General features: G+C 46.4%; 1 protein-coding gene across 6 annotated transcripts; it reads right to left on the reverse strand.

The window, feature by feature from the left end:
• Positions 1-269: 269 nt before the first annotated feature.
• On the reverse strand, positions 270-23564 carry C6H3orf18 (chromosome 6 C3orf18 homolog). Of its 6 annotated transcripts, XM_064454094.1 has the most exons (7): positions 23416-23559; positions 22263-22647; positions 19425-19820; positions 18024-18049; positions 16270-16399; positions 15318-15356; positions 11577-14360 (listed from the first exon to the last, which is right to left on the reverse strand). In XM_064454094.1, the coding sequence occupies exons 3-6, from the start codon at positions 19656-19658 to the stop codon at positions 15348-15350; spliced, it is 399 nt and encodes a 132-aa protein (XP_064310164.1). In that variant the 5' UTR covers positions 19659-19820; positions 22263-22647; positions 23416-23559; the 3' UTR covers positions 11577-14360; positions 15318-15347. The 6 variants fall into 6 exon arrangements, with proteins under 6 accessions (XP_064310162.1, XP_064310164.1, XP_064310158.1 ...); XM_064454092.1 differs by lacking the exons at positions 11577-14360; positions 15318-15356 and adding an exon at positions 270-1078 and having other exon boundaries at positions 23416-23564; XM_064454088.1 differs by lacking the exon at positions 15318-15356 and having other exon boundaries at positions 11577-14305; positions 23416-23557.
• Positions 23565-23587: the final 23 nt, after the last annotated feature.

The following is a 23587-nucleotide window of genomic DNA, read 5'->3' on the forward strand; positions in this document are numbered from 1 at the left end:
CATACTAGTCTTCCATAGTACTTTCCCAGGCTTGGACTGTCAGACCAGATATTCCATCCTTTCTAGGGCAGAGGGTTGTATTCCCAGGAGTCTTGAAAGACTGAAGTGATTGCTTAGCGTGTCAGTTTGTCTCAAAAGAAGAAACTTAAAATTAAGCAAAAAGAGAAATTTGGTGAATGACAGAACCTTGAATCCTGCCAGCAGGAGGCTCTTTTATGCAGCAAACAAATGAGCGGTAAGAATCAGTAGGTGAAGACAGAACATTTCAGACATGAAAAAATTATTAAAGTTTTTAATCAGTAAGGATATTCAGTTCTGTGAACAATTCATAGCATGTTATCTATCATTAAGAGTGATTAAAAAAAACCCGCAACAACCACAAAGCGTTATTTAGTGTGTATCTGTTGCCACAAAACATTCTAGACCAAACCCAATCTGTGCACTTGCTGCAGGAATCTGTAGCAGGAATCCATAGGTTCTACAGCTCTGGTGCCACAGGCGTGCTTAGGATGGAAAAAGACACTGTCATGTTCAGCAGAAACAGAGGGATAGAGGAGTCTGTGAGGGATACACAGGAGGCTTAGAAGAAAATCTTCACGAGGGAGGAAGTGCCAGGATGTGGCAGAGATTAGAAGACATTTTCTAACATGACAGTGACCTTGGCATAGAAATTTTACTTGGATAGTGGTGGAGCAAACCTGTCTGCAAACCCAGTGCAGAACTGAATCTCCCAGACAAGAGATCTACTCCATAAATCTGTCCAATTGCTGTTTCTTCTTTGAAATCCAGATGAGAAGGTCACAGACTAGTTAAGCACATAGCTTTTGCTTGAAAGCCCATTGCTTTTTCTAAACCCATTTATATTATCTTATTTAAATACACCGCATAAGGAAATCTGGTATCTTACCAGTGCTTAAAGCAACCACCTCTGCAAATTGGGATCTTCAAGCTCCATGGAAAAGCATTGGAGGTAGAAATGGTTGTGTCTTAGATACCAAAACATCTTACCCAGCTGATACCCAGTTACCCTGCTGGTGCCATTCATGGGTTGACAAATCTCAAAGAGAAGCAGGAGGACCTAGAAAGACATGAAGAACAGTGTTATCCCTTTCAGTAGTAGTAGGGTGCCATGGCCAGGTTGTGAAAAGCCCAAAGTTAATTTGGAGGAAAAAGAAATATCTCAGGGCTGCAAAGTAGGAAAAAAAAAAAAAAAAAAAAAAAAGAAGAGACAAGGAAAAAATACAAAGCAACAGCAAATTAGGAGAGAAGATGCTCTTCTATGAATTAAATGCAAGCAAGCAAGCAAGAAAACTGACTTGAACATGTATAGCTCAGAGAGATATATACTAAAGCCTTGCACATTGGAGAGATATCAGAAAGGAATAAGGAGGCACAGCCAGTCCTAGGGCTTGATTCCCTTTCAAGGACAGATTGGGTCAGAAGGAGCTCAGAATCTGTGGGGAATATGTAATTTTCCTGGCCAAAGACTCTATAAGCAGGGATACATAGACTGCTCCCTGGACCAGATGAGGAGCGTAGTCCTGTTCTAAGCAGAGTGTCCAGGACAAAAGGGACTGTGAGAAGGGAGGCATCATCATCTGCTGATAGAGAACAAAGTTGAACATTGCTGAGCTGGACTGAAAATGCCAGGGTAATACAGCTAAGTGTGAGACACAGCATCGGCCTGAACTAGGGCTGGGGACAGGGAGGGACCTGTACAGCCAGAAACCATACATCTGACTCCCCAGGTAACATGGATCAAAGCTAACTTTATAAAAATAAAGTAAAAGATAGCATAGGTGTTCCCTCAAGTATTGTGACTGCAGTGTTCTCCCTGTTCTGAGAATTTGTCCTGAATGAGAGGGTTTCTCACTCCTTCATGGAAGGGCTGGATGCTAGCAGTGTAGTCTTCAGATGTGGTGGAGACTGTTTGATAAGTTATGAATTGCTTTGCAACAGAATTTTAGACAGACCCCAGAGGCAAGCAGATAGAAGTTTCAGGGAGCTCAGAAGCTGACCGTTAGAAGTTACTCTGAAATTGCAACCCAGCTAGAAAGCAATAGCTAGGAGAGGAGTATCTGTGCTAAAACGAAGCACTGATGAGAAGAGAGCACCATTGCATGGCATAGGCAAAAATAAGAGTCAGGGACTGGCATCTGGATGGCTGCATGAGGGCTAGCAGACAACTTGAGTAGTGTGACAGTCCTTCCTTGGGAGCAGTGAAAGGTGTCAGGGATTTGCAAGTAGCTTCAAAGCAATATCCAGACTGCTGAATTTGAGATGGGGTAAGAGGGATGTTCATTGGCAGGTGAAATTTGACCTGGCCATGTGCATGAGGGAAGGCAGAGATTGAGAAGAGTGGGGGGAGGAGCCTCAGCTACTACCTTGTCTTGGACAATGGTACAGATGGATGTGTCCTGTATGTGTAGTCATTAACTATAGTGGGTAAATGCAAATGGAGAGGCCAAAGGACTCCAGAGGAGCTGGCAGGCAGTTTCTGGCACTTGTTTATGTATTCTTCATCTACTCTGAAATAGGCAAGTTTAACCCTCAGGAGTGCTACAGTGGCTCTCTGCTTGCTGCCTGGTAAGGGAAAGAAAAGGCAATGAAATTATGTGGGAGGAATGGATTCAGTCCCAGCTTCTGCTGTTGCCATGATGCAGTCTGAACTGGGGCAGAGAAGCCTTGGCTGTGAAACTCTTGTTATTGTAGGGTTCAGGAAAGCCAAAAAAAGTAAAGTGCATACTACATAAAGCTGAGGAACCTATGCAGGATGAGTCTGAGAGAGGGTTTCAGAGCAAGGGATAGTTTATGAAACACTTGCTGGTAGGGCTGTCTTGTGGTTGAACTGACAGTAATAGTGATAGAGGAGATGGCTTTAGCCCTGCTTTGTAGCCATTCTGTGTGACTGACATGGCTGCACAGAGACCCCCACCCTTCCACCCCGGGGACAGCCTCCTGCAGTGGAAAAGGAAATGGGGGCAGCCAGGCAGTGTTGAGAACATGCTTTCCAACATCATGTGGGGCACAGACACCCATGTGTGTGCTGTCAAAAGCTAATGTCTGAAATAAAGCTAGCTGGGATAGTTTTTACAGAATCACAGAACATTAGGGGTTGGAAGGGACCTCTGGAGATCATCTCATACAACTCCCCTGCTTGACAAAGTACACCTAGAGCACGGGGCACAGGAACGCATCCAGGTGGGTTTTGAATGTCTCCAGAGAAGGAGACTCCACAACCTCCCTGGGCAGCCTGTTCCACTGCTCTGTCACCCTCACAGGAAAGAACCTTTTTTTTCTGATGTTTAGGTGGAACTTCCTGTGTTCCAACTTGTGGCCATTGCCCCTTGTCCTGTCATTGGGCACCACTGAAAAGAGTCTCGCCCAATCCTCCTGGCACCCACCCTTTAGATATTTATAAACATTTATAAGATCCCCCCTCAGTCTTATCTTCTCCAGGCTGAACAAGCCCAGGTCTCTCTCAGCCTTTCCTCATGGGGGAGATGCTCCAGTCCCCTGATCATCTTGGTAGCTCTCCACTGGACTTGCTCAAGCAGTTCCCTGACCTTGAACTGGGGGGGCCCAAAACTAGACACAATACTCCCTCCAAATGTGGCCTCACCACTAGGGCAGAGTAGAGGGGGAGGATAACTTCCTTCGACCTGCCAGCCATGCTCCTTGTTATGCTCACTCCTGTCGTATGTTCTCTTTTTTTTGTGCGAGAAGTGCAATTTTTTAAAAAAATCTTCCATGAAAATTCTTATTTTTCTGTAATGATAATCTAATTAAAACACTTCCTTATGAATTCAGTTGGCACTTTATTCTTCCTTGAGACCTTTGTGCCACACAGAAGAAGGAAGACAACAGTTTGGAGCATCCTGATAGCTCCCAGGATCTACTAATAGTGGTATTGAATGTCCTGGCATCCCTCAGCTGTGTGTGTTCCTAAACTTCCTTTTATTTTTTTAGAATCATAGAGTAATTTAGGTTGGAAGGGCCCACTGGAGATGCTTTAGTTCAAACCACTGCTCAAAGCAGGTCTAAGTGGATCGGGGTGCTCGGGGATTTGCCCAGTCTATGAACACCTATAGCATGCTAGAAATAATTTATAGCCACCTCTCATCTATAACAGGCTGCATATGAGGTCAGAAAAGACTCTTTCAGCCATTCTCTTCTGTAACAGACTGTAGTAGCTACAGTTCTAGAGTTAGGCTTGGCGTTTTGTGGTTAAATTGATTGACTTGTGTGCCAGAGCTGTGAGTTAGGGTGTTTGTTACTATAAACAATAAGCTGCATAGTAATGTGTAAAAAAAAAAAAAAAAAAAAAAAAAACCAAAACCCAAGACAAACAAACAAACGTCTTTACTACATGCCAATTTATGGAAGTTAAAACTTTTTGTGCACTAGCTCATTTTTCGTTTTTTCTTGTTTCAAAATGTGTCATTCTAACTTTGGTTAGTAAAGTATTCTGATGTTTCCGTTCAAAATTATTTGTTTTAACAGCTGAGGGGGCAAAACCAAAGCAGAGGAAAAAGAACAGCCATTTGGTTTTTAATTTTCAATGGACAAAGAGTTCAGGACAGAAAAATATGTTGAAATATAGAAAGTGTTCTCAAGGATGAAAGAATTTCTCTACAGCTGCATAATGGGGAGATTTTTTCAGTGTGGGGTGTGTGTCTTGTAAGACTGGTCCTATGGTGGCTTATTCTAGATTCTGAGAACCATTCAGAGATGCTTGTGAATGTGTGCAGAAACCAGATGTACTGGTGCTTGCTCTTGAGTATGGTTGGTTATAGGAAGTGGTGGTAAATGGGCATACTTTCAGGGCTGCACAGTCTTACTTAAAAAGCCTTTGCTAAATGTTATTTGCTTTCCATCTACTTTGTGTATTTGCAGTTTTGCCTCTTGATACCTAATTTTATGTGGGGGTTTTTGTTTGTTTTTCATGTTTTGTCTTTGTAGCCTCAACTAGTGGTCCAAGAAGGAATGTCCCAGGAAGGAAATCCTCAGGGAAGCAGTGACTTGAATTTGAATTCTGCGCCAGCCACACAAGGTTTGAAATTACATAATCATAATTACACAAGACTAAACTGTGCAGCCACGCTCCTGGCAAACCATGCATATACCCCCAAAGCTCTAGCACTGGCAGCAATCATTCTGGTAAATCCTACAGAGGAGAATTCAGAAGGTTTCCAGGCACATTACAACAGGAGGGGAAGCACATTCTTTTAATCTAATTCAGTTGTGACTACTTCAGCAGAAATGGAGAAAGAAAAGAGGGATGGGAAGAGAATCTATATCTCTGTCTTTCCAAGAAGTCACGTATACTGGGGTTCTGGTCACTGTTATAGGCATGGCTCAGTGAACTTGTCTTGTTATGTAGGCTGTGTTATGTAGGAAGTGAAAATAGTCTATCACGAATGTCTTACCTTACTTGAAAAAAAAAAAGAAGAGTTTAAGTTCCCTTGACATTTGGGACATCCTTGTATTCTGGATTAACTCCAGCATGCCTCCATGACAGTCTTGCTCTCTCCTTCCTGCTTTGTACTCTAAGGCAGTGCTCTCTGTTAGTGGCTGTCACGCCAGCAGAGATGCTAGTGTATCAGCAGCACAGAGAATGATGACACTGTAAAGTTTCTATATAGGGCTGCAAAGTTATCGAAGCTTCTCTGAGATGAGATGCCAGATAACTGTTATTGTTGGCATAGGAACTTACAGATGCACCACCCAGAGCCCTAGCATGCTGGGAAAGTGCAAATCCAAGTCCAGCCTCTACCATTCAGGGCTGTTTCTGAGGTAGATGCCGGGAGAGCTTGTGTGCAGCTGAGTCCTACTTTCAGTGAGCATGGTAGGAAGCTATTCGTTAAATATTTTCCCTTGAGTGGGAGGAGGAAGGGGCTAGCAACGCAGGAGAGGCAGATGTTGCCCTGTTTTGCCATGTGGTCAGCACAGCTGCTCCCTCATCCCGTTGCCGTTAGCGCTGTTGAGCATGGCGTGCAAAGCGAGCTAACTGACACTGGGCAGCCAAACCCAACCTCAAGGTTCTTAGAAAGTCCCTGGAAATGCCGCATGATAAAACGCCAGAGTAGTTAACCTCAGTTGCTCGACTCAGTTTCCTCTCAGGCTCCCGCTCCTGTATCACTTCCTGCCACCGAGTTGTGCGATGACATCAGCAGAGCCGCAGGTTCACGGATGATGAGCTCACCTCCGGCCCAGTCGCTGCCTTTATGTAGTACTCTTAAGCATTGCCCAAAACCACAGCCGATGTGGGTACTTTCTTCTTCCTTTCAGTTTGAGTGGGACCGAGGCCAGTGACATGAGGAATACGTTGCCCTCCTGTCACAATGAGGTAGAACCAGATGTGACAGGATAAGCGGATGCTGCGGTCAGTGGGAGACAGCAGTGCTGCACATGATACTGCAGCGCAAACCGCTCCGTGTCTGCATGCTTAGTGCCAGGGATGGAAAAGGGAGTTTTACTGTTGGGGAAGGTGTGCACTTCTGTAAGAAAACAATCAGTTGAAAATCAGTGGGGATAGGCATGTACAGCATGAAACTTGGCAATCCTCTGGAAAATTCCACAACAGTTGTTATTTGCTCAGTATCTTGAGATGGAGTGGTAATCCTGTCTTAGAAATATATGACTAAAAAGGGGAAGAGGAGACTTACTATTCTGACTTACTGGAAACTACAGATTCTGTGGCTTGTTTGCAAGGGACCCGCAACTGTAGCAGCTTTCAGACAGGTATCTTCTGGATGAACCCATTCTGTGGGTCTGGGTTTAACTTAGATATTATGCACTTGCAAGCTTTTGTGCTACTTGTGCAGGAGGTTACTGCTCTGAGACTTGTTAGCAGGAGTCTGCAATCACATAACAAGGCTGTAAAGCAGCCTTGGTTTGTTTCAATAACCTAACTTGGCTAGTGGAGTATAGGTGTGAGAGGGAAAGAGTTTGCTTTATGGCAGAATTTCTAAGACCCAGTCCAAAACCAGAAGCAGCTTTGGGATCTTCCTGTTTTTTGTCTGTCTTTCCTTCCTTGTGTTCTTCTTTTAGTACATTGAAAGTTGGAGCAGCTGCAAACTCCTTTGTCTTGCTATGTTCCTTCTGCTGCCCCAATGGTCACCTCAGCTTTCCTGAAACCAACAGGTTAGCCATAGATCAGAGCAAGCCTGTGTAGCCAGAAAGATTCCCCACTTTGAGGTAATTTTCAGACCTGTGCATCTGCTTTCCTGATCTTTATGACATTGGGTATGGCACTTCTGGTACTTTGTGTCTTATGAGGACCCAGAGTGGCAGTTGGAAATAAATTTAACTGCTCACAGCAGAGGTTGATCATGCATGTTTGCATAGCAGAAGCCAGAAAATTCCACACAGACTATAACTTCTGGGCTCTCAATAGCCTCACACTGAGGTTTGCTGCCAGGGAAGCCATTTGTGTCAGGCTTTAGCCTGAAGCTGGTACAAGAATAATGGGAATGCTGTTGTGAAGACCTTTGGTTGTTTGGGCATGGATCCTTGCCACCTTTCAACCTTGTACTCTGTAATGGGGCATTTGGGCAGCTAGGCTCCTGGACCAAGAGCTCTAACCCTCTCTCCCATGATCTTTCCCTTTAGGCATCACTGGAAAAGACGGTTCCAGGCCTGGCAAAACTACTGGTCTTAGGAGATCTCTGAGTAACGTCCCTGCCACAGCTCAGTAGCATGCTACCTGTTCATGTTTTGCTGAAGCCAGAGGACTGGAAAGCAAACAGGATTTTTAATTTCATATTTCAGATTCTTCCTTTGTGATAATTTTGGCCAAGCTTTCTCCCCTGTTGTCTGCTGGCTTGCCCCAAACATCTGAACAGGGACTTAAGGGAAGAAATGGCAAACGCCTTCTCAGGGAGATGCCTTTCACAGTTTGCAGTATATCTTTTGTGAGGATATTAATCTTTCTTAAAAATACTTGGATAACATGGTGCCTTGCCCTGCCACAGACAGCAATAGTTCAACAGAAACATAGCGGTGACTCAGTAATGCAGATACAGTAAAGGAGATCTATTTACACAGCTAATTGCTGAACTTATATATCATATCGCCTCTGGTAGATTGATGGAGCTGTCCCAAGAGTTAAGTTCTGCTCAGTTGCCCATTGGGATTACATCTGAAAGAAAGTCTTCCAATCCTTTCGTTACTATATCAGAAAGAAAAGCCTTAATGGCATTTCCAGTTTACCTAATGCTATTGCTCAGTAACTTGGATGCTTTAGAGGACCCTGATTTAGAGACCCTGATGTCTTCTGGACTGATTCTGAAATTTTTATCCTAGCATTATCAGCTCAGGGCTACCTCCTGTAACTAGCTTTTGGCCTGGTAGTACTCCCCTGAATTTGATAGCAACTCTGAGTGCACAACATTTACAAGCTTAGTCACAGCCACGGGATTTCATCACTTCAAAGGAGTGTCTGTAAAGAACCAGTTACACAAAGGTTGCTTCCTTGCAGAGGCTCAAGAATCAATTTAAATTAGTTGTACCCTCTGTCCCTAATGTGCGTATGTGGTGTCCTCTAGTGTTGCAGCTATGCAAATAAAAGCTTGCTGATACAGTTTAATTTTGGGAGACAGCAGTATTCAGTCGGTCTGAGATTGCTCCTGGCTGCTCTCAGTCTCACATTGTATGCAGATTTGTGCTTTCAGTGTCAGGGCTGATCTTGCTAAATTCTGATGAATTGAGGGTATTCCCAATACCTGCAAACTGTGAAATCCCGGTGGTATTTTCCATCTCATGGATGCTCTGCCTGCCTATTAAAGGGACAAAGCGGGTATTTCAATTATCTCTGACAAGATGTAAAACTGGCTAGCTTTACAGTGTTAAATATTTAAACAGACATAATTGGCTTTAAATTTATGGCAGTGCATAGCAGAAACCCATGAAATGGCAGTATATATCGAGCTCATTAATTATCCTTTCATCAGAGGTCTGTTCTCTTAGCAGGTATTTATTTAACACAAGAAAATGTATGCAGAATTAAGAGGAAGGGCTGATTGGAGAGAGATAATAGGGAAAAAAAAAATTTTCTCCTTCTAGGTCATGTTGTCCCATCTGCCCAGTTTAGTAGCGATCAGAGTCCCGATACTGTTCATTTTGTGCATTGTCTGGTTTGCCCTAACAGTAGTTTCTTGTGTATGGAGTTTGGTAGTCACAGCAGAGAACTGCATCACAGATAACCTTTGTGCCTCCTCTACCACAGAGAAATCAAGGATTAAATGGATTAGATCTCAGGGACCAACCTAAATCTTATGCTGGAAGATGAGATGTGCTGCCAGGTAGGAGAAGAATTTGACCCCCTTCTGCTGTGTGGATAAATCTAGGTGGGACATCATGCATGCAAATCTGTAACTGTTGATGGTTACATGAGAAGATCCAACAGGTGTTCCTCTGAATCCAGGTTAGGGAGCAGCTTTTCTTCAGTGGACACACAAGTTCATGTCGGCATTCAAAAGCCACTCCAGTGGCAGACTAAGATATTTTACCAACTTTACCTGATTTACCTGATTTTTCAGGTGAATTGGCAGGTTTAGTACTCTGTTTGCAAGGCTGTACTAACCCCTACTACCCAAGAGTAACAGCTGTTACAATGTGAGACTGGAACTTCAGCTTCTCCTAAATGGATTAGGGATTGCATCTCTAAGAGACTCAAGCTTTTCTTATGACCTAAGTGAGGCCTTTCTCAGCTGGTGGCATGGAGTAGGGATGGAAACTGCCTCAGCTAGATAGTAAATCCATTTGCTGTAGGTCAGCAGTATTCCTCTGGGACATGCATATAAAGTACTTATCTTTCAAACAAACAAAAATCTAGTCTTTGCTACCTCTTAATTACTCTATTGGCAAGCCACAGTAGAAAAACATGTCTCCATAAAAATATAAGTGCTCAAGGGGAAGCAGAATTCCACACTCCTAGGAGCTACTCTGTGTGTAGTTGAAATCCCAATCCATCGCTTCAGTTTCCACGTTTATGCAGAGACTTGGAATGAAAGTCAATGCCTATTAAAGGTGGGCAGAATTCCAACCATCTTCAGAAAGCTAGGATCTCACGCTGGCTTACTTGGATTTTCTTTTTTGAAATGACAAACACTTCTTATTTCCCATAGAGTTAGTTATGTTTTCTGTGTAGCCAAATCCTACCTCTAAGTAAATGCATTTAAAGTGTGTTTAAGCTCAGAGTGTTTTGGTCTGACTCAGTCAAAAATAAGAGGTCATTACAGTTGGATCAAAACACAGGAAATGAAGGAGGTTTGTTATCTAGCGAAATTTGGAAGATCTCATAAATGGTTTCGGTGAAGGCATAAAGAGTGTTGGCAACTTGCAAATTAGTCTTGGAGTTTGTTTTTAATAAAGGAATAAAATGTAACACCTCAGGCTTCTCCTTTGCCTCTACCATGTGCAACAACCTTGGCACACATACATACCACCAGACAAGGTGAGTTTCTCTTTATCTGAATTGGAGTTTTGGGGATTATGAAACAAGATTTGGTCATTCAGGAGCACTCGCAGATCTATGTGAAAACAAGGAGTAATGAGCATGAGGAATCGCACATGGAGGAGAATCATAGAATGTTTTGAGTTGGAACAGACCCACAAGGATCACCAAGTCCAACTCCTGTCCCTGCACAGGACAACCCCAAATTCACACCATATCTCTGAGAGCATTGTCCAAGTGCTTCTTGAATAGTGTCAGGCTTGGTGCTGTGACTCCCTGAGGCGCCTGTTCCAGTGCTCCACCACCCTCTGGGTGAAGGACCTTTTCCTAATATCCAACCTAAACACCTCCCCTGGCACATCTTCCTGCCATTTCCTCAGAAAACAGATAGGCCCTTAAGCCTAAATGTTGGTACCTAATTCCATCCTCTTGTATACCTTTTAGTACCTCATAACTGGCTTGATTGGAACACCAGCCAATTCTGCTTCATGTGTACATCCAGAAGTCTCCACAGCAGAGTCTATTTATGCCCCACATTGTTCTCTGTGCCATACAACTATTTAGCTTTTCATACAATTAATTCTGTTCCTGCGCATAGCCTCTTCAGTTGATCTCACAGCTTTCCTAACTAGTCCCAAGTTTTGGCCCCCCACAGGGCCAGAAGCTGAGGCAGAAAGCAAATCTGAAATACACCAACACTACCACCATGGATCTACCGATGCTGATGTCCACAATGTTCACCCCAGTGGAGGCAGGCTATCATTGGCAGGGCTGTGGGTGAGCTGATGAACCTTTAATTTGTCCAGGAATTCAGGCAAGTTGGAATTTGTCTTTCTGCACTCTGGATGACCAGGGTCTGCTAGGCTGGAAGCTCCTGCCTTCCCAACTTCTCCACCAAGCACCAAGCCTTCCTGAAGAGGTCTGAGTTCCCATGCTGTGGAGCACTAAACCTTGACCCCTGTGAAGCTTATCCTTCTAAATTTTTCACACTAACTTCAGTCTTTGAAAGAGTAGGAGAATTCACTGCATACAGATTACCAACAGGTACAGAGGATATACTCCAGCAGTTTTCTGTGGAAAATGCAAATGATGGAGGGGGAAAGACAATCACACTAGATTTCATGTAAATAGTTTAATTATATTTCAATGCTTAAAACACAGAAACACTTGAATTAAATTACATCATAATGCTTCTGCTAAATTGTACATATACTTCCAAGAACTGTGGCAGGAGGTGCTATTGAACTAAAAGAATACTCCAGTACAAGCCCAGCAAATACCCATAATATTCTTTTAGTCATCTTATGTGTACTTTAATCTAAGGCCAGTCATCACTGGACAAAGCCTACCATTACAAGAAGAATGGTTAAAGAGAATTCCTCTGTAGGTGTTTGCTATATAAGATATATCTCAGCATTAACATGGAACAGGGGACATGTTTTTGCACCTGAGCTGGCAGATGTACTGCTTGGCAGCTGCCTGTGCAGCACATGGAGCTGGGTAAAGAGCACAAAGTAGGCTGTTGGTTTGAGGAAACAGCTCAGCTTGCACTTGCCTTTTATCAAGTTTAAAACAACAAATGAAGTGCCAATCCTAAGCGTTCTAGGGGAAACATTGCAATTTAGGACAGCCGTGCACCCCTGCTGCAGCTTGCATCCGTGTCCTGCTGCAGAGCGCAGGAGTGTGACAGGCAGCAACGTGCCAGCTGTTGAAGGAACAAATCTGATGTCTCTATGACTGGCTGCCTTCTGTGAGCACCTGGAGGAGATGGTAAGTGTGCATGTGTGTGGAGGGAGTTCAGTTGGTCATGTAGGCATAACCTCTGGAAGACCCACAGACAGTGCCCAAGTTCTAAGGACCTAAGCCAGATTATACTGAGTATTTGTACCCACGCACCTTCCTTCCAACAGTATCCCTGGAGTGCAAACACCAGCAGTAACCACCAGCCTGTGAGTGCCTCCTGCCAGATCTCCTGGGTGTGGAGGATGGGCTGTTTTCCACAGGTGATGGCACAGCTAGCCCTAATACCCTCCCAAAATGCCCTGGCTTTAAAAAGAAAGAGGGATACTGAAAAATTAAAGCAACTTAGCCCTGCAAAACTCCCATGAGGGTAGCTGTGTCAGTGCAGGAGGGAGGGCTGGTAAGGAACTGTGCACTGCAGGGGTCAGTGGCACATGCCCAGGAAAGAGTCTGTATTTGATGAATATGAGGGAAAAAAAAAATCACAGTGGGGAAGGAAAAAAAAAAAAGATTTGGGAGAACAAAAACTAACTGGCAAGTCCAAACTTGCAACAAAGCACATTATACATGAATTGCCACTCAGTGAAACATCTCCTTGCATAAAGCCTACCTTTAGGTCTGCATTCAGTTTTTGGCTTGCCCTGATGCCCTTTTGACTGGTGCTGTGGATAGAATATGATCCCACTGACAAGTGCACGCACTGCAAAAAAATCAGGAGGTGATCAGTGCATGGCTGGGCACTGATGCTTGCATGCAGGCTCTGCTGCTGGCCCCTGGCCACTGTGCTGGCAACCAACAAAAGGCTCTGCAGAGGACAGCCACCATGCTGCACTACAGCCCAGCAAGGTGTCCAGAGACCCCTTCGCACCTTCTCCCTCCTGCAGCCCTGAAGGATGCACAGGCAGAGGGATGCTTCAGGGTTACAGGGAAACTCCTGGCTTACCTGTCTAGTCCCACCTTCTGCATTAGTAGGTAACGTGAGCAAAGGCTAACACAAAGCTCCGTGTTTCCTTCAGCAGGAAGAAGAGAAGGCTCTAACTGCAGGTCTGGCAGGTAAGGAAGTACGAACAAGCTGTTCAGGCATGTCTGGGGGTAGACATGGGGCTGTTGTAGTGTTGAGCCAATACATGCTTTTCCTTATTTAAAAGAAAATACTTCAAGCCTTAATTTTTTTTCTGGATAACACTCTGCACTGGAGAAACTGCCCTGAGCCAAAGCAGCAGGGGGATACATAGTATCAGAACCCCATTTCTGCTCGACCTCTCTCTGTGGTGCAAGCACCATTAATAGCTCAGTAGCTAAGAGTCACTTAGCCAGACATGGACACCCCCTGCCTCTAGCTGTGTGAATTCCCCTCTGCCTACACAGCAGCCCTAATTTGGGATATTCAACCACTTCCCCAGTTAAGATGTAATCAGTCAAATGTTCACCGTTTCAATTCTCAAAGCTAGTGAATTGCCTACACTTCAACATCACCTCAGGTGCACATATATCATCAGCCCACATGCCACAAGGGGGATAGCCCATGGTCTGTGCTTTCCCTGGCATGCCCCATATTACCACTCAGCTAAGGAAGTTAGCTCTCCTTGCTTAAAGGGACTTTGCTGCCAGTCACCCCTGCCCAGGGTCTGCCAAGGCTGTGGTTGCTGTACAGAAAGGCTCATTCATTGCTTTCCTTGGGGTCTGGTGGCACAAAGCCAATGGGGAAGCTCTCTGAAACATGCACCTCTCCTTCCCTGATCCAGAGGGTGTGCACACATGCTCTGACAAGTTAATCTACAACAAAGAGGCACTGTTCCTAAGCATGCAGCTTGGTAGATGGTATCATCAGCAGTAACCCAGAAACTGCAGCTCATGACCTTTCAGTGGTAACACATGCACCAAAAAATCACTACTGCCATCACAAACACTTTGCTTCCCAAAGTGACAACAGTTCCCAGTGCTCCTGCCCATTTGTAACACAAAGCAACAGGGTGACCAGCTGGGCTCAGTGGATTGGCCATGCTTGCAGGAAGTCACTGGTTTGTTGGCTTCATCCTCCCCAGTCTCACCACGATCCCAGAGCAGGGGCAGGTACTGTTCAAGCATTGATGGCATTGGCAACATCTGTGAACACAAGACGGCTGGGTCTCTGGAGGGCTCCTTGACTTGTCAGCAGAATCTGCATTGAAGCAGTGAAACATGAGACCCAGCAAGTCTGCCTTTGCTCAGGTGCACGTGCTTGGGCACAGACTGCACAGTATTGTAACTAGATTCTGCCCCTTGCTAAGGGGAGGCTGGCTGCCGTTAACAAGGCTGTGACAGAAAAATACAACAGGCCAGAAAGCAAGTGAGCACATCCACGCCCGTTTAAAATCCCCACGTCATTGGATTACTGGGTCTCACTATTTATATATATGAGGCAGCATGAAAAGACCTGAAACACCAAGAAGGCCTGGAAACATGCCATAGACTGAACTTTGGCTGTTGTTTTAGACTCTCCCTCTCTTACTATGTTATGCCTTTAAACTTGCATACTTTCCAAGCAGAGGTATCTGTGCATTAGCCAGCTCTGGAGGGGTCTGAGGTATCCCGCTGGCCAGTCCCTATATAGGAAGGATCTGATATTACCGTGCTAAGTTTAACTCTAGCCTTGTCACTTCCCCCTTTTACTACCTGAAGGGAAGTCCTCTATGTGCACTAATAGAGGGATCTGATGTTTTCCCAGTATGCGCTACTGACAGGACAACGTGTCATTGCTTTTATACAACAGTATTTCTTGCTTTCCCAAACCAGTGTATGGAATATGTTGACTATCTTTCTTATTCCAACACACGCATCTCCTTTGTGCTTTTTAGCAGGTTGGGAAGCACACCTCAAGGTAAATATTTTGTAATTATAGTTGTATTTTTTATCTCCTTTTTTATCTCCTCTTTCCCTTTCTGCCCACACCAAGCTTGCTACAGATTATCTGAAGGTATAAGGTGTGTGGAAACTGAGAATTGTTTTTGAGAACTCCTGCTCCTGGAACTGGAAAAGGAAGGGAAGACAGGGGCAACATGGAGCAGCTGGAGAGGAATTCAAGAAAGGAGAGATGTCTACTCTAAGGGGAAGCAGCATCACTGGCTAAGAGACGTACCTGTTCCAACCATCCTGCTGGCTCTGTCTTTCAGAAAGGCTTTTTGTGTGGTGGTGGTGGTGGCAAAGGAAACAGAAAACACTGTGAAGCTGGCTACAAACAATGGTGAGAAGCCCTTCTTCCCTATTTCTCCTACCTTCTGGTACACTGGGGAAGGACATAGCCTCTTGTCAAAGACCCATCTGGACCATTAACCAAAAGCAACTGGCCAAGCTATCAAGCTCTTTCCTAACTCACAAATGTAGTATCATTTCTCAGCACACTGCATGCCTTTGAACACTCAAAATTGGTCAAAGCAAGGCCTTCTTCCCCTCTCCCCAAATTCAAAGAGAGAGCTCTTTTCTCTTTATGAGCCATGCCTGCTCTGCTCCCAGCAAGGTTGGCCTGGAGGTGCTGACAAGATCAGGTGTGCCATGCCACAACAATGTGCAGGCTCTTCTGCCTGTATTCTTTCAGCACAGTTAACTGCTACAACTACAGGCTTCCCCTTAGCAAGACCTTGTTCCACACTTGCATCCTTAGGCAAAGCAGGGATACCTTAAAACTGGGTGGAGATTATTTGCTTTTCAGAGCCAGGACAAAGGAGCCTCAGTGCTTTGTGGGCATTGAAGCCCCATTTTCCAGAAAATGGCACTCATCCTACTGCTCCCTTGTGGTGCCCTGGGTGGTAAACTGTAGGAAACTCGCCCTTAATTACTGAAGTTGCCCTTTTCTCTCTCCTAGTTGAGTTTGACTCCCCAGGTTCTTCATCCTAGTTACCTGACTCTTCAGTCCATCCTAAGCACTCCAAGATGCTCAAGCCCCCTATCTCCAGGGCTGGCAGAGATGGGGGAAGTCCTCTTGAGGTCTTACATGGTTTCCTTACCCTACAACCCTACAAAAACTCTTTGTAACAAAAGCAGTGCAGGTACCAGTGGTCGTAGTAACAGACTCGCTGGCCCCTGCTGCCTACCTTGCTCTGCAGTGCCTGAGAAGATGCTGCATCTCGCCCATGTTCCAGCAGCTCCTGCTCCAGTTCATCCTGTTCCTCGGTGGGATCAAAGTTGTACATGGGCATGAGCTGGTGCCGTAGCTTCTCCAACCTGCCCACGGGAGGGAAGGGAAAGGGTTAGTTGAGAAGGAGAGATGCTCAGGCTGCCTTCATCACCTCACTGCTGAGGCTTTCTGCAGGCTGTTTCTCCTGCTGCACAAGGGATTCTGCTCTCGTTGCTCTTGCTGGATAAGGGTCATGTCCTGACCTGTAGGGATGAGGATAAGAACCTACTACATGCGGCTGCAGGAGTGGAAGATACCCAGAGTGCAGTTACAGGGATTAATTGCCATCACTAATCTGTGTTGGCAGGCATTATGCACAGAGGAATCAAACAGGGATTCAAGTTCCTGCAGACATTTAAAGATCAAGCTTTATGTGGTGGGACAAAAGGGACGGTGGAACATACTGGCTAGGCATTTTGTGTTTTCTCCCCCGTCCCTCTGCCCACAACAGCCAGTCCTGCCATGTCACACTATGTCTGCCAGCAGAAGTCCACCTTTAGCTTCAGTGGCCTATGAGTAGTACTTTAAATCTGGAATTGAAGTACATAAATAGAAAATAATAAACAATAAATAGAAAATAGGAAAGAGGTAGATTCTCATAGGAGGCTGATGCCTGTGGACAGACTGTTCTTGTATCATTGCTCCAAGTGACAGAGCTATGAAGTGTTACCCCAAGGGGTCCACCTAAATACTGGGCAGCTCAGAGATGGAGGATGGGTGGGTGGGCATGCTCCTGTGAAAACACTGAGCTCTGCCTTAGGCTGTAGCTGAGTTTTGGGGGGTGGGGGAAGTAAAAACACAAGCAGTTACTGGAAGTGTCACCACAAACATCTATTTTGGCAAGTGTTAGGATGGCGCATTTGCCAACACAACCATTATCTCTAGCAGTGCTGTATTCACAGGCCAAGCATTAGCTGTTCCTGTGGCAGTACCCAGATCTGTTCTTCAGGGTCCGGCTTGAAAATCTTACAGTGGGCAGCAGCACTTCTTGAAAGTCTGCAGCCAGGCCAGACCTGCCACAAGGAGTCAGGCAGGGAGGAGGTACCACATCTAATGGATCTTCACCAGCATCTCTGCCATCAGAGATGGAAGAATCAAGACATGCCTCTCCCTGCGTGCTGCTCTCTCTATTTTCAGCCAGGAGCTTAACAAGGAAATTAAGACGCTAAGTCTTAGGCTACAAAGCTGCATCTCTGCACTGTGCTGCTGCCAGTTGCTGTGACTGCAGCTAAAGAGACCTTCAGCCTTGCAAGGCCAGCGTCACTGGCCTGGGCTGTTGGAAAACAAAGGGATCTGGCAATGGCTGAAACACAAGATCCACACCTCTCATGACAGAGTTCCCAGCTTCTTTATACACTCATAACCCTTTCGTCTGTTTTAGTGCATCTCATAGATGAAGCATGAAGAGTTTGCAGGATCCCTAACCTCTTCCTGCTCAACCATGTTTTCCTTGCCAAAGCTGTGGAGGAGTCCTTGAAGCTCTGATTTTAGAAAGTGGGCCAATACTAGGAGTGCAGTGTCCCTACCCCTGCCTCATTCACACACAGCTGATTCCTTATAGGCTTGTTCTCAGACAGCCATCCCTTACACTCTCCATCTCCCTCTCTCATCCCTAGCTCTCTGTGGATTTTGAAGCGCTGAGTTCCCTTCAGCCAACCAAACATTACTTACCTCTTCCTCTTCCTGATATACAGAACCTGAAGGAGAAAGAAAACCACCATTACAACAGTCCCAGTACAATGGGTAACAGCTGAGAAATTTTGGGCACAAGGCACACAGAAAGGAGGTGTAGCAAGTCTGGTGTCACTGCACACCAAAGCAGGGGGGAGAAGTGACAACTGAAAATGAAATTTCATATGCATCAGTGTAAGCTAGGGGCACATCATGTGTGACACTAAGTGCTCAAGTGGTCTGTTACTAGGTGTGTTAGGAAGAGTATTAGGTGCATTATTATTTTGTGTACCTCAGCATATTCCTGGTGGCTGCAGGACATACATTGCAATTTAAGAGTGGATGAAGAACCTTCCCTTTGTGGTTTTCATCTGTAGATTTCCTACAGCTTAGAAGTGCTGTTACCCCCTTCCCAGTATAAAGGCAAGAAACAAAGAGGGCATGCTCAGTGACTTGCCTTGTGTCAGCCAGGAAGAGTGGCTGCACCAGGAAGAAAGCGAGGCTTTTGGCCTCCAGAGCCTTGTTCTGAGAACTACAAATGCTGGATGTTGCTCTTGGGAACTTATGACTGTCTCCAGTATAATGTTTGAGGTTCTCTTAGGGGCTTTTGGAAAAACTCCTTGGGCCTGCAAAGAAATTTTGCAGTAGTCCCTTTCTGTAGGCTCCTTTGATGGTTGTATTAGTGAAGCTCTTCCTCACACAAGGAATGGGAGCTTGCCACTACCTTGTTTTCTCTTGGCAGATAAACAATCTGGTTATATTTCAAAAGAACTGCAGCACTTGCACTGCCATGTCAGGCCCAGAACTATAGTTTCTGAAAGCTTCTGCCTACAGCATTAACAGCAAGATTAGTTACGCAGCAAATCCTCAACGACTTTGCTGATACCTGGCAAATAGAACCTTGGAAATGCAGTCCAGAATGAGTCTAGCTAAAATGGATTCAGGCCACTTTAATTCACAAAAGCATGACCACGGGGGAGATTAACATGGTTTCCACAGTCTGCTTGAAAAGTTAATTTGGATGAACTTTCTTGTGGAGCCCCCATGTTGACAAGGTTTAAATCAATGAAGCTGTTCCAGTTAACAAGTCAGAACAGAAGTTGCTTTGTGTTCTTTTAACTGAACTTCCTATTGCTATTAAAAATAAATACTGATACTATATATGGCTTCCTCTAGGCCTGCTGAGCATCCCATTCAGACTAGACCTCAGGGAGACTGCAGAAATATTGGAGCACTGAGTAAAAGCCTTAAAAAGAAAGGCATCTCAGGAACTATCAGTTCTCAGCAGTTCTGGGTGAGCCTTTAGTAGAGTGCAAATAGGTAAGATTATTCAACCCAAATCAGCCCTTTGCCACCCTCCGCCCTCAACAGCCAGGGAACTATTTAGCAGGGCTCTCTTACCATAGCTACAGCCAACCCAATCACAGTAATGATCCCAAAGGACAACAGCATTGTGCTCATGCTGTGTCCAGTGCTGGCCACATCTGGGATTTTGGTGCTGTTGAAACTGGTAGTCTCAGTGCTTATGGTAGCTGATTCTGGCGCAGTCACATCCAGAGTTGTTCCTGGGTCTGGCTTGGCCGTGGTGGTGGTGCTGTGATACAAGTCATGCACAGAGGGTGAGCTGTAACTCATCCTGCCAGCTCTTGGTAGCTTCTTTTACCAAGCTGTTGTCCTCACCCATCAGCTACAGAAGCAGAGAGCTGCCCTTTGTATTAAGGACCCTCTTGCGAGACCTATCCTCTACCATCATCGCTGATGGTTTTTCTTCATACGAACCACACCTATGGTTTCTGCCTAGGAAAGAATGAAAACAAATGAACAGTGCAGAGCTCTTAGAGACAGGCACAACCTTTTGCAAAGCTTCCCAATTCCCTAGTACAATTTTGGAGAGCAGCTCACAGATGCCCACTCAAACTAAGAAAAAGATTTTTCAGGGATACTGAGAGCCCCCAAAGTCATGCCTGATTCACCTGAAGTCAGTGATACACTCTCCCCTCACTGCTTCAGCTCTGCCTCCTTGCAGGCACTTGGCAGATCCATGTGGGGACAACCACAAAACCCTGGTCTTTGGTCTGCTCCAGGCTGAGCGAGGTGGCCTCTATCTGCCCCATGAGATACAGCATTTTCCTGCTTCTGTCTCTTGCTTTTAATTTTTGAAGGTTACATGGATCCCCTTACCACATCCAATAAAATGGCACTCAGTTGTAAGGCATCCATATCTCTGATGCTTTTTATTGAATCCAAAGTCGGACTCTGCTGTTGTGGTAGTCACAGGTGACTGATAAGTCACTGTGCTACCCATCACCCCACTGTTGCATGTACTCTGGAAAGGCAGCTTCCTTAAAGCAGTGGGTTGCACCGATCCCCCATCTGCTACTAAAAACAGTTGAGTATTTCTTAAGTTCCCCATGAAAGCACCCACTCAAGCTTAGTCATGCACTGGTAATCACCAATATTAATTTTAATGCAGGTCAAATTTTGGACTGGAGTTGTGAAATTTGGTAGATTTATTTATGCTGAAAACATGAAAGGCTTTAATTCCTTCATGCTTCTATTGTGCAAATGATCAGGAGTTGCAACACACCATGGGATGATCCTATGGAAAGTATTTGCACAACTTTATAAAACCACTGTATATAATGTTAGTTCAGCAATTGCTTCTGTGAAAATGCAGCTACCTCTGGACTAGACCAGAGCCCCAAAACTACTGTAGCAATCCTCTGATAATTTCTCTGCAGTTAGCAGACATTACATCTCTGGACTGGAATGCAGCCGGGACATAGAGGTTAATGAGCTCTGAACAGGAAAAGTTGTGCCTGCAAAGAGAAATAAGCCATTGTTCTGGTCTGCTCCGTTCTATTCCAGGCAAGGTTATTGTGCATTTCCCATCACTGATGCCTTACTGCTGTCCATAACTGCATTAAGCAGTGTGATTGACATCTGTCACTAACAACTGAAGCAGAGAAATCACACCAGGCAGCCCTGTGGTCACTCAACAGCCCAAGTAGCCACCTTGACTTGCACATCACTTGTCCTGCATCCCCCTGTAGGCACCTCGACTCACACAGCCCTTGTCCTGCGTCTCCCTGACAAGGTAAATCTCTCACCAGACATGCAGCTTCTTGTGAACAACTCCATGAAGCAGGAGTTGCTGGGGGATTTTGAAGTGCCTGGGAGATAGTGAGATCTATCAATCTCCTATGAGTTTCTAGAGAAATGTGAAGATAGCAGTTCTGGCCTGGTCCCGCCTAACATCATGCCGACACATGAGTTCATTGCAGCTGAAAGGGACCGTGTCCTTCACTGACCACCAAACTGTGGATGCCTAGTTTAAACCATGTGGCACCTGGGTTTCCCCAGCCATTACTGACCACAATGGAGCTCAGCTGTAGGGCATGCTTTGGCACAAAGACAGCAAATTTGAAATCTGAGTGCCACAACAGTAGTAGCAGCTACAGCCCAGCAGGGAAAGGGAAGGAGTTGTTGAGCAGGTATTGGGCAGACCAAGCAGCTGCTCAGAGAGACTCATCTCTTCATGCTATTCAGGAAAATTCTCCATTACAATAATTCACATTTTAAAAAAGCCAACACCAAGTAAACAAAAAGTGACAAAGAGCCTAAGTGAAAGCAGTGAAGCATGCACAAGAGCTTTGCAAAGCATGGCTCTAGATCTCAAACAGCTCCTCAATTTTGGAAACAAAATGGGTTAGGTCTTCATCTCAATGCAGTGTCAGTTTTGGAAAACCACTGAACTTGGATGTTGAAGCTGATACCAAGCCTTTTTGTAGGGACTATGCACCGTGCTGCTGTGCACTGTTCCTCTGAATAGAGTTAGGCTAGGTTAAAATTAGCCAGCTGAAAATCTGGTCCAGTGGGAACAGGGGCTCTCGTTCATGCTCTCAGGGTCCTGTCCATACTGAAGTGTTCCCAAGCCCAGAGACCTAGCACTACAAGCAGTCCTGTATGAAAGGTTTCTGACATGGCTTAGACAACCAATTCCTGGTCCAGATGAGGGTATTTCTGTTCCTGATCCCCTTCTGGTCCAGGTGCAGAGGGCCAGATGGGGAGGCTGAGTGCAAGTATGGCCCAGGGCCCACAGCTGACAATGCTGGGCCTGGATGATCTTCCCCACCACCTTGTTTTCCCAGTTGTCATTCTGGGGCTGGGAGTTTGATCTTTAGGCTGGGCACACTCCAATTCTCTGATAGCTGCTCTAGGGCCAGGGATAGCTACTACCTATCACTGGCAGGTTTCAGCATGGTCCATGCACGAACAGAACAGAAGAGGAACCAGATCCTCAGCTGCTGTGAGCTGGCATTCTTCCATTGCCTGCACCAACAAAGCTTCTCACAGAGCCAGGGCTGCTCTGTACTGGGCTTTGCTGGGTCTGGGAATAAGGAGAACACATTTGTTTCTCTCCTAAGCCAGCATTTCCAAGCTGGTCTCTGATAGGTGCTGCGGTGGCCAACGCCTCTGAGATGCAGAACATGGTGTCAGGCGCAATCTTGAGGCTGCTGGCTTTTCTGAGTCTTGGTTTTAATCTCTCTGTGCTGCAGCTTCCTCTCAGGTATGACAGGAATAGAGGTTTGTGTCACAGGGATGAAGATGGGTCACAGGGTCTCTGGATGAAGAAGGCAAATAATAACTAGTATTTTTTCTGCATTACTTCACCAAGATGAAGTGTCTCTAGTAATTCAGCAATGCAAGCGGCATTGGGTTGCTGTTGGCTACGGGATGTGGCTTCCCCTCCCCCTGCTGCAGGGCTGGCCGGGCCCCAGCCGTGCCTGCCCGCTGTCCCGGAGCACCTCAGCTGTCACCCTCCCGCTGTCAGAGAGGTGCCACGGTCCCACCCACGCTGGCACAGCGATGTCACCGCTCCTCTGACTCCACACAGACACAAAACTGAAATGCAAGCTGCCGGCCTGAGCCCCTACCCGCCCCGGGCAGTGCTACCCCACGGCTGCCCGGGGACTCTCTCCCTGCGGGAAGTTACTCCTTCCCCGTCCCGGGGAGAAGTTTCCAGGTGGATAATGGGGCACACGACCCTTCCCGCTCCCTAACGCCACCCAGGCGATGGGGGCTCAGCCCGGGGCCAGCCGCCGCCTCCCCGCCGCAACGCTGTCTGCACCCGGCGCCCATCGCTCCGGCCCCCCACAGCGCTGCGCTGCGCCTTGCCCGGCGGGGCCGAGGAGGCGGGGTCGGGCACGGCGCGGGACGCCGCCGCCCTCCCTTCCCTGCCGCCGAGGGGCTGCGGCAGCCCCCGCCTGCAACGGGACGGGACGGGACGGGACGGCCAGACGTTCCCGCGGCCCAGCCGCCGCCGCCGCGCCCCTCCCCGGAGACAGCCACATTTCAGCGCCGCGCCCCCCCCGCCGGGGCCGGCACTTACTGAGCGCTCCCCGCTGAGGCGTCCGGTCCCCCCGGAGCGGCGCCGGCGATGGGGCCACCGGGGGACCGCGCCCTCGGCCGCGGGGGCCGCTCACCTCCCCGCGCACCGCCGCACACCCGCCGGCCCCGCCCTGCCGCCCCGCGCCCCAGGCGATTGGCCGGCGCCCGCAGGG

This window comes from Phalacrocorax carbo, chromosome 6 (genome assembly GCF_963921805.1).
Source record: "Phalacrocorax carbo chromosome 6, bPhaCar2.1, whole genome shotgun sequence".
Classification (NCBI taxonomy): Eukaryota; Metazoa; Chordata; class Aves; order Suliformes; family Phalacrocoracidae; genus Phalacrocorax; species Phalacrocorax carbo.

Bases quoted from the DNA above. Each gene is read 5' to 3' on its own strand.
- C6H3orf18 (XM_064454091.1), bottom strand. From the start codon at position 19,658: ATGAGTTACAGCTCACCCTCTGTGCATGACTTGTATCACAGCACCACC. The intron at 18,050-19,424 runs GTAAGAGAGCCC...TTTCTCCTTCAG, and splicing joins TTGGGTTGGCTGTAGCTATG to GTTCTGTATATCAGGAAGAG. The intron at 14,306-16,269 runs GTAGGCAGCAGG...TTGTGTTCACAG, and splicing joins CTCAGGCACTGCAGAGCAAG to ATGTTGCCAATGCCATCAAT.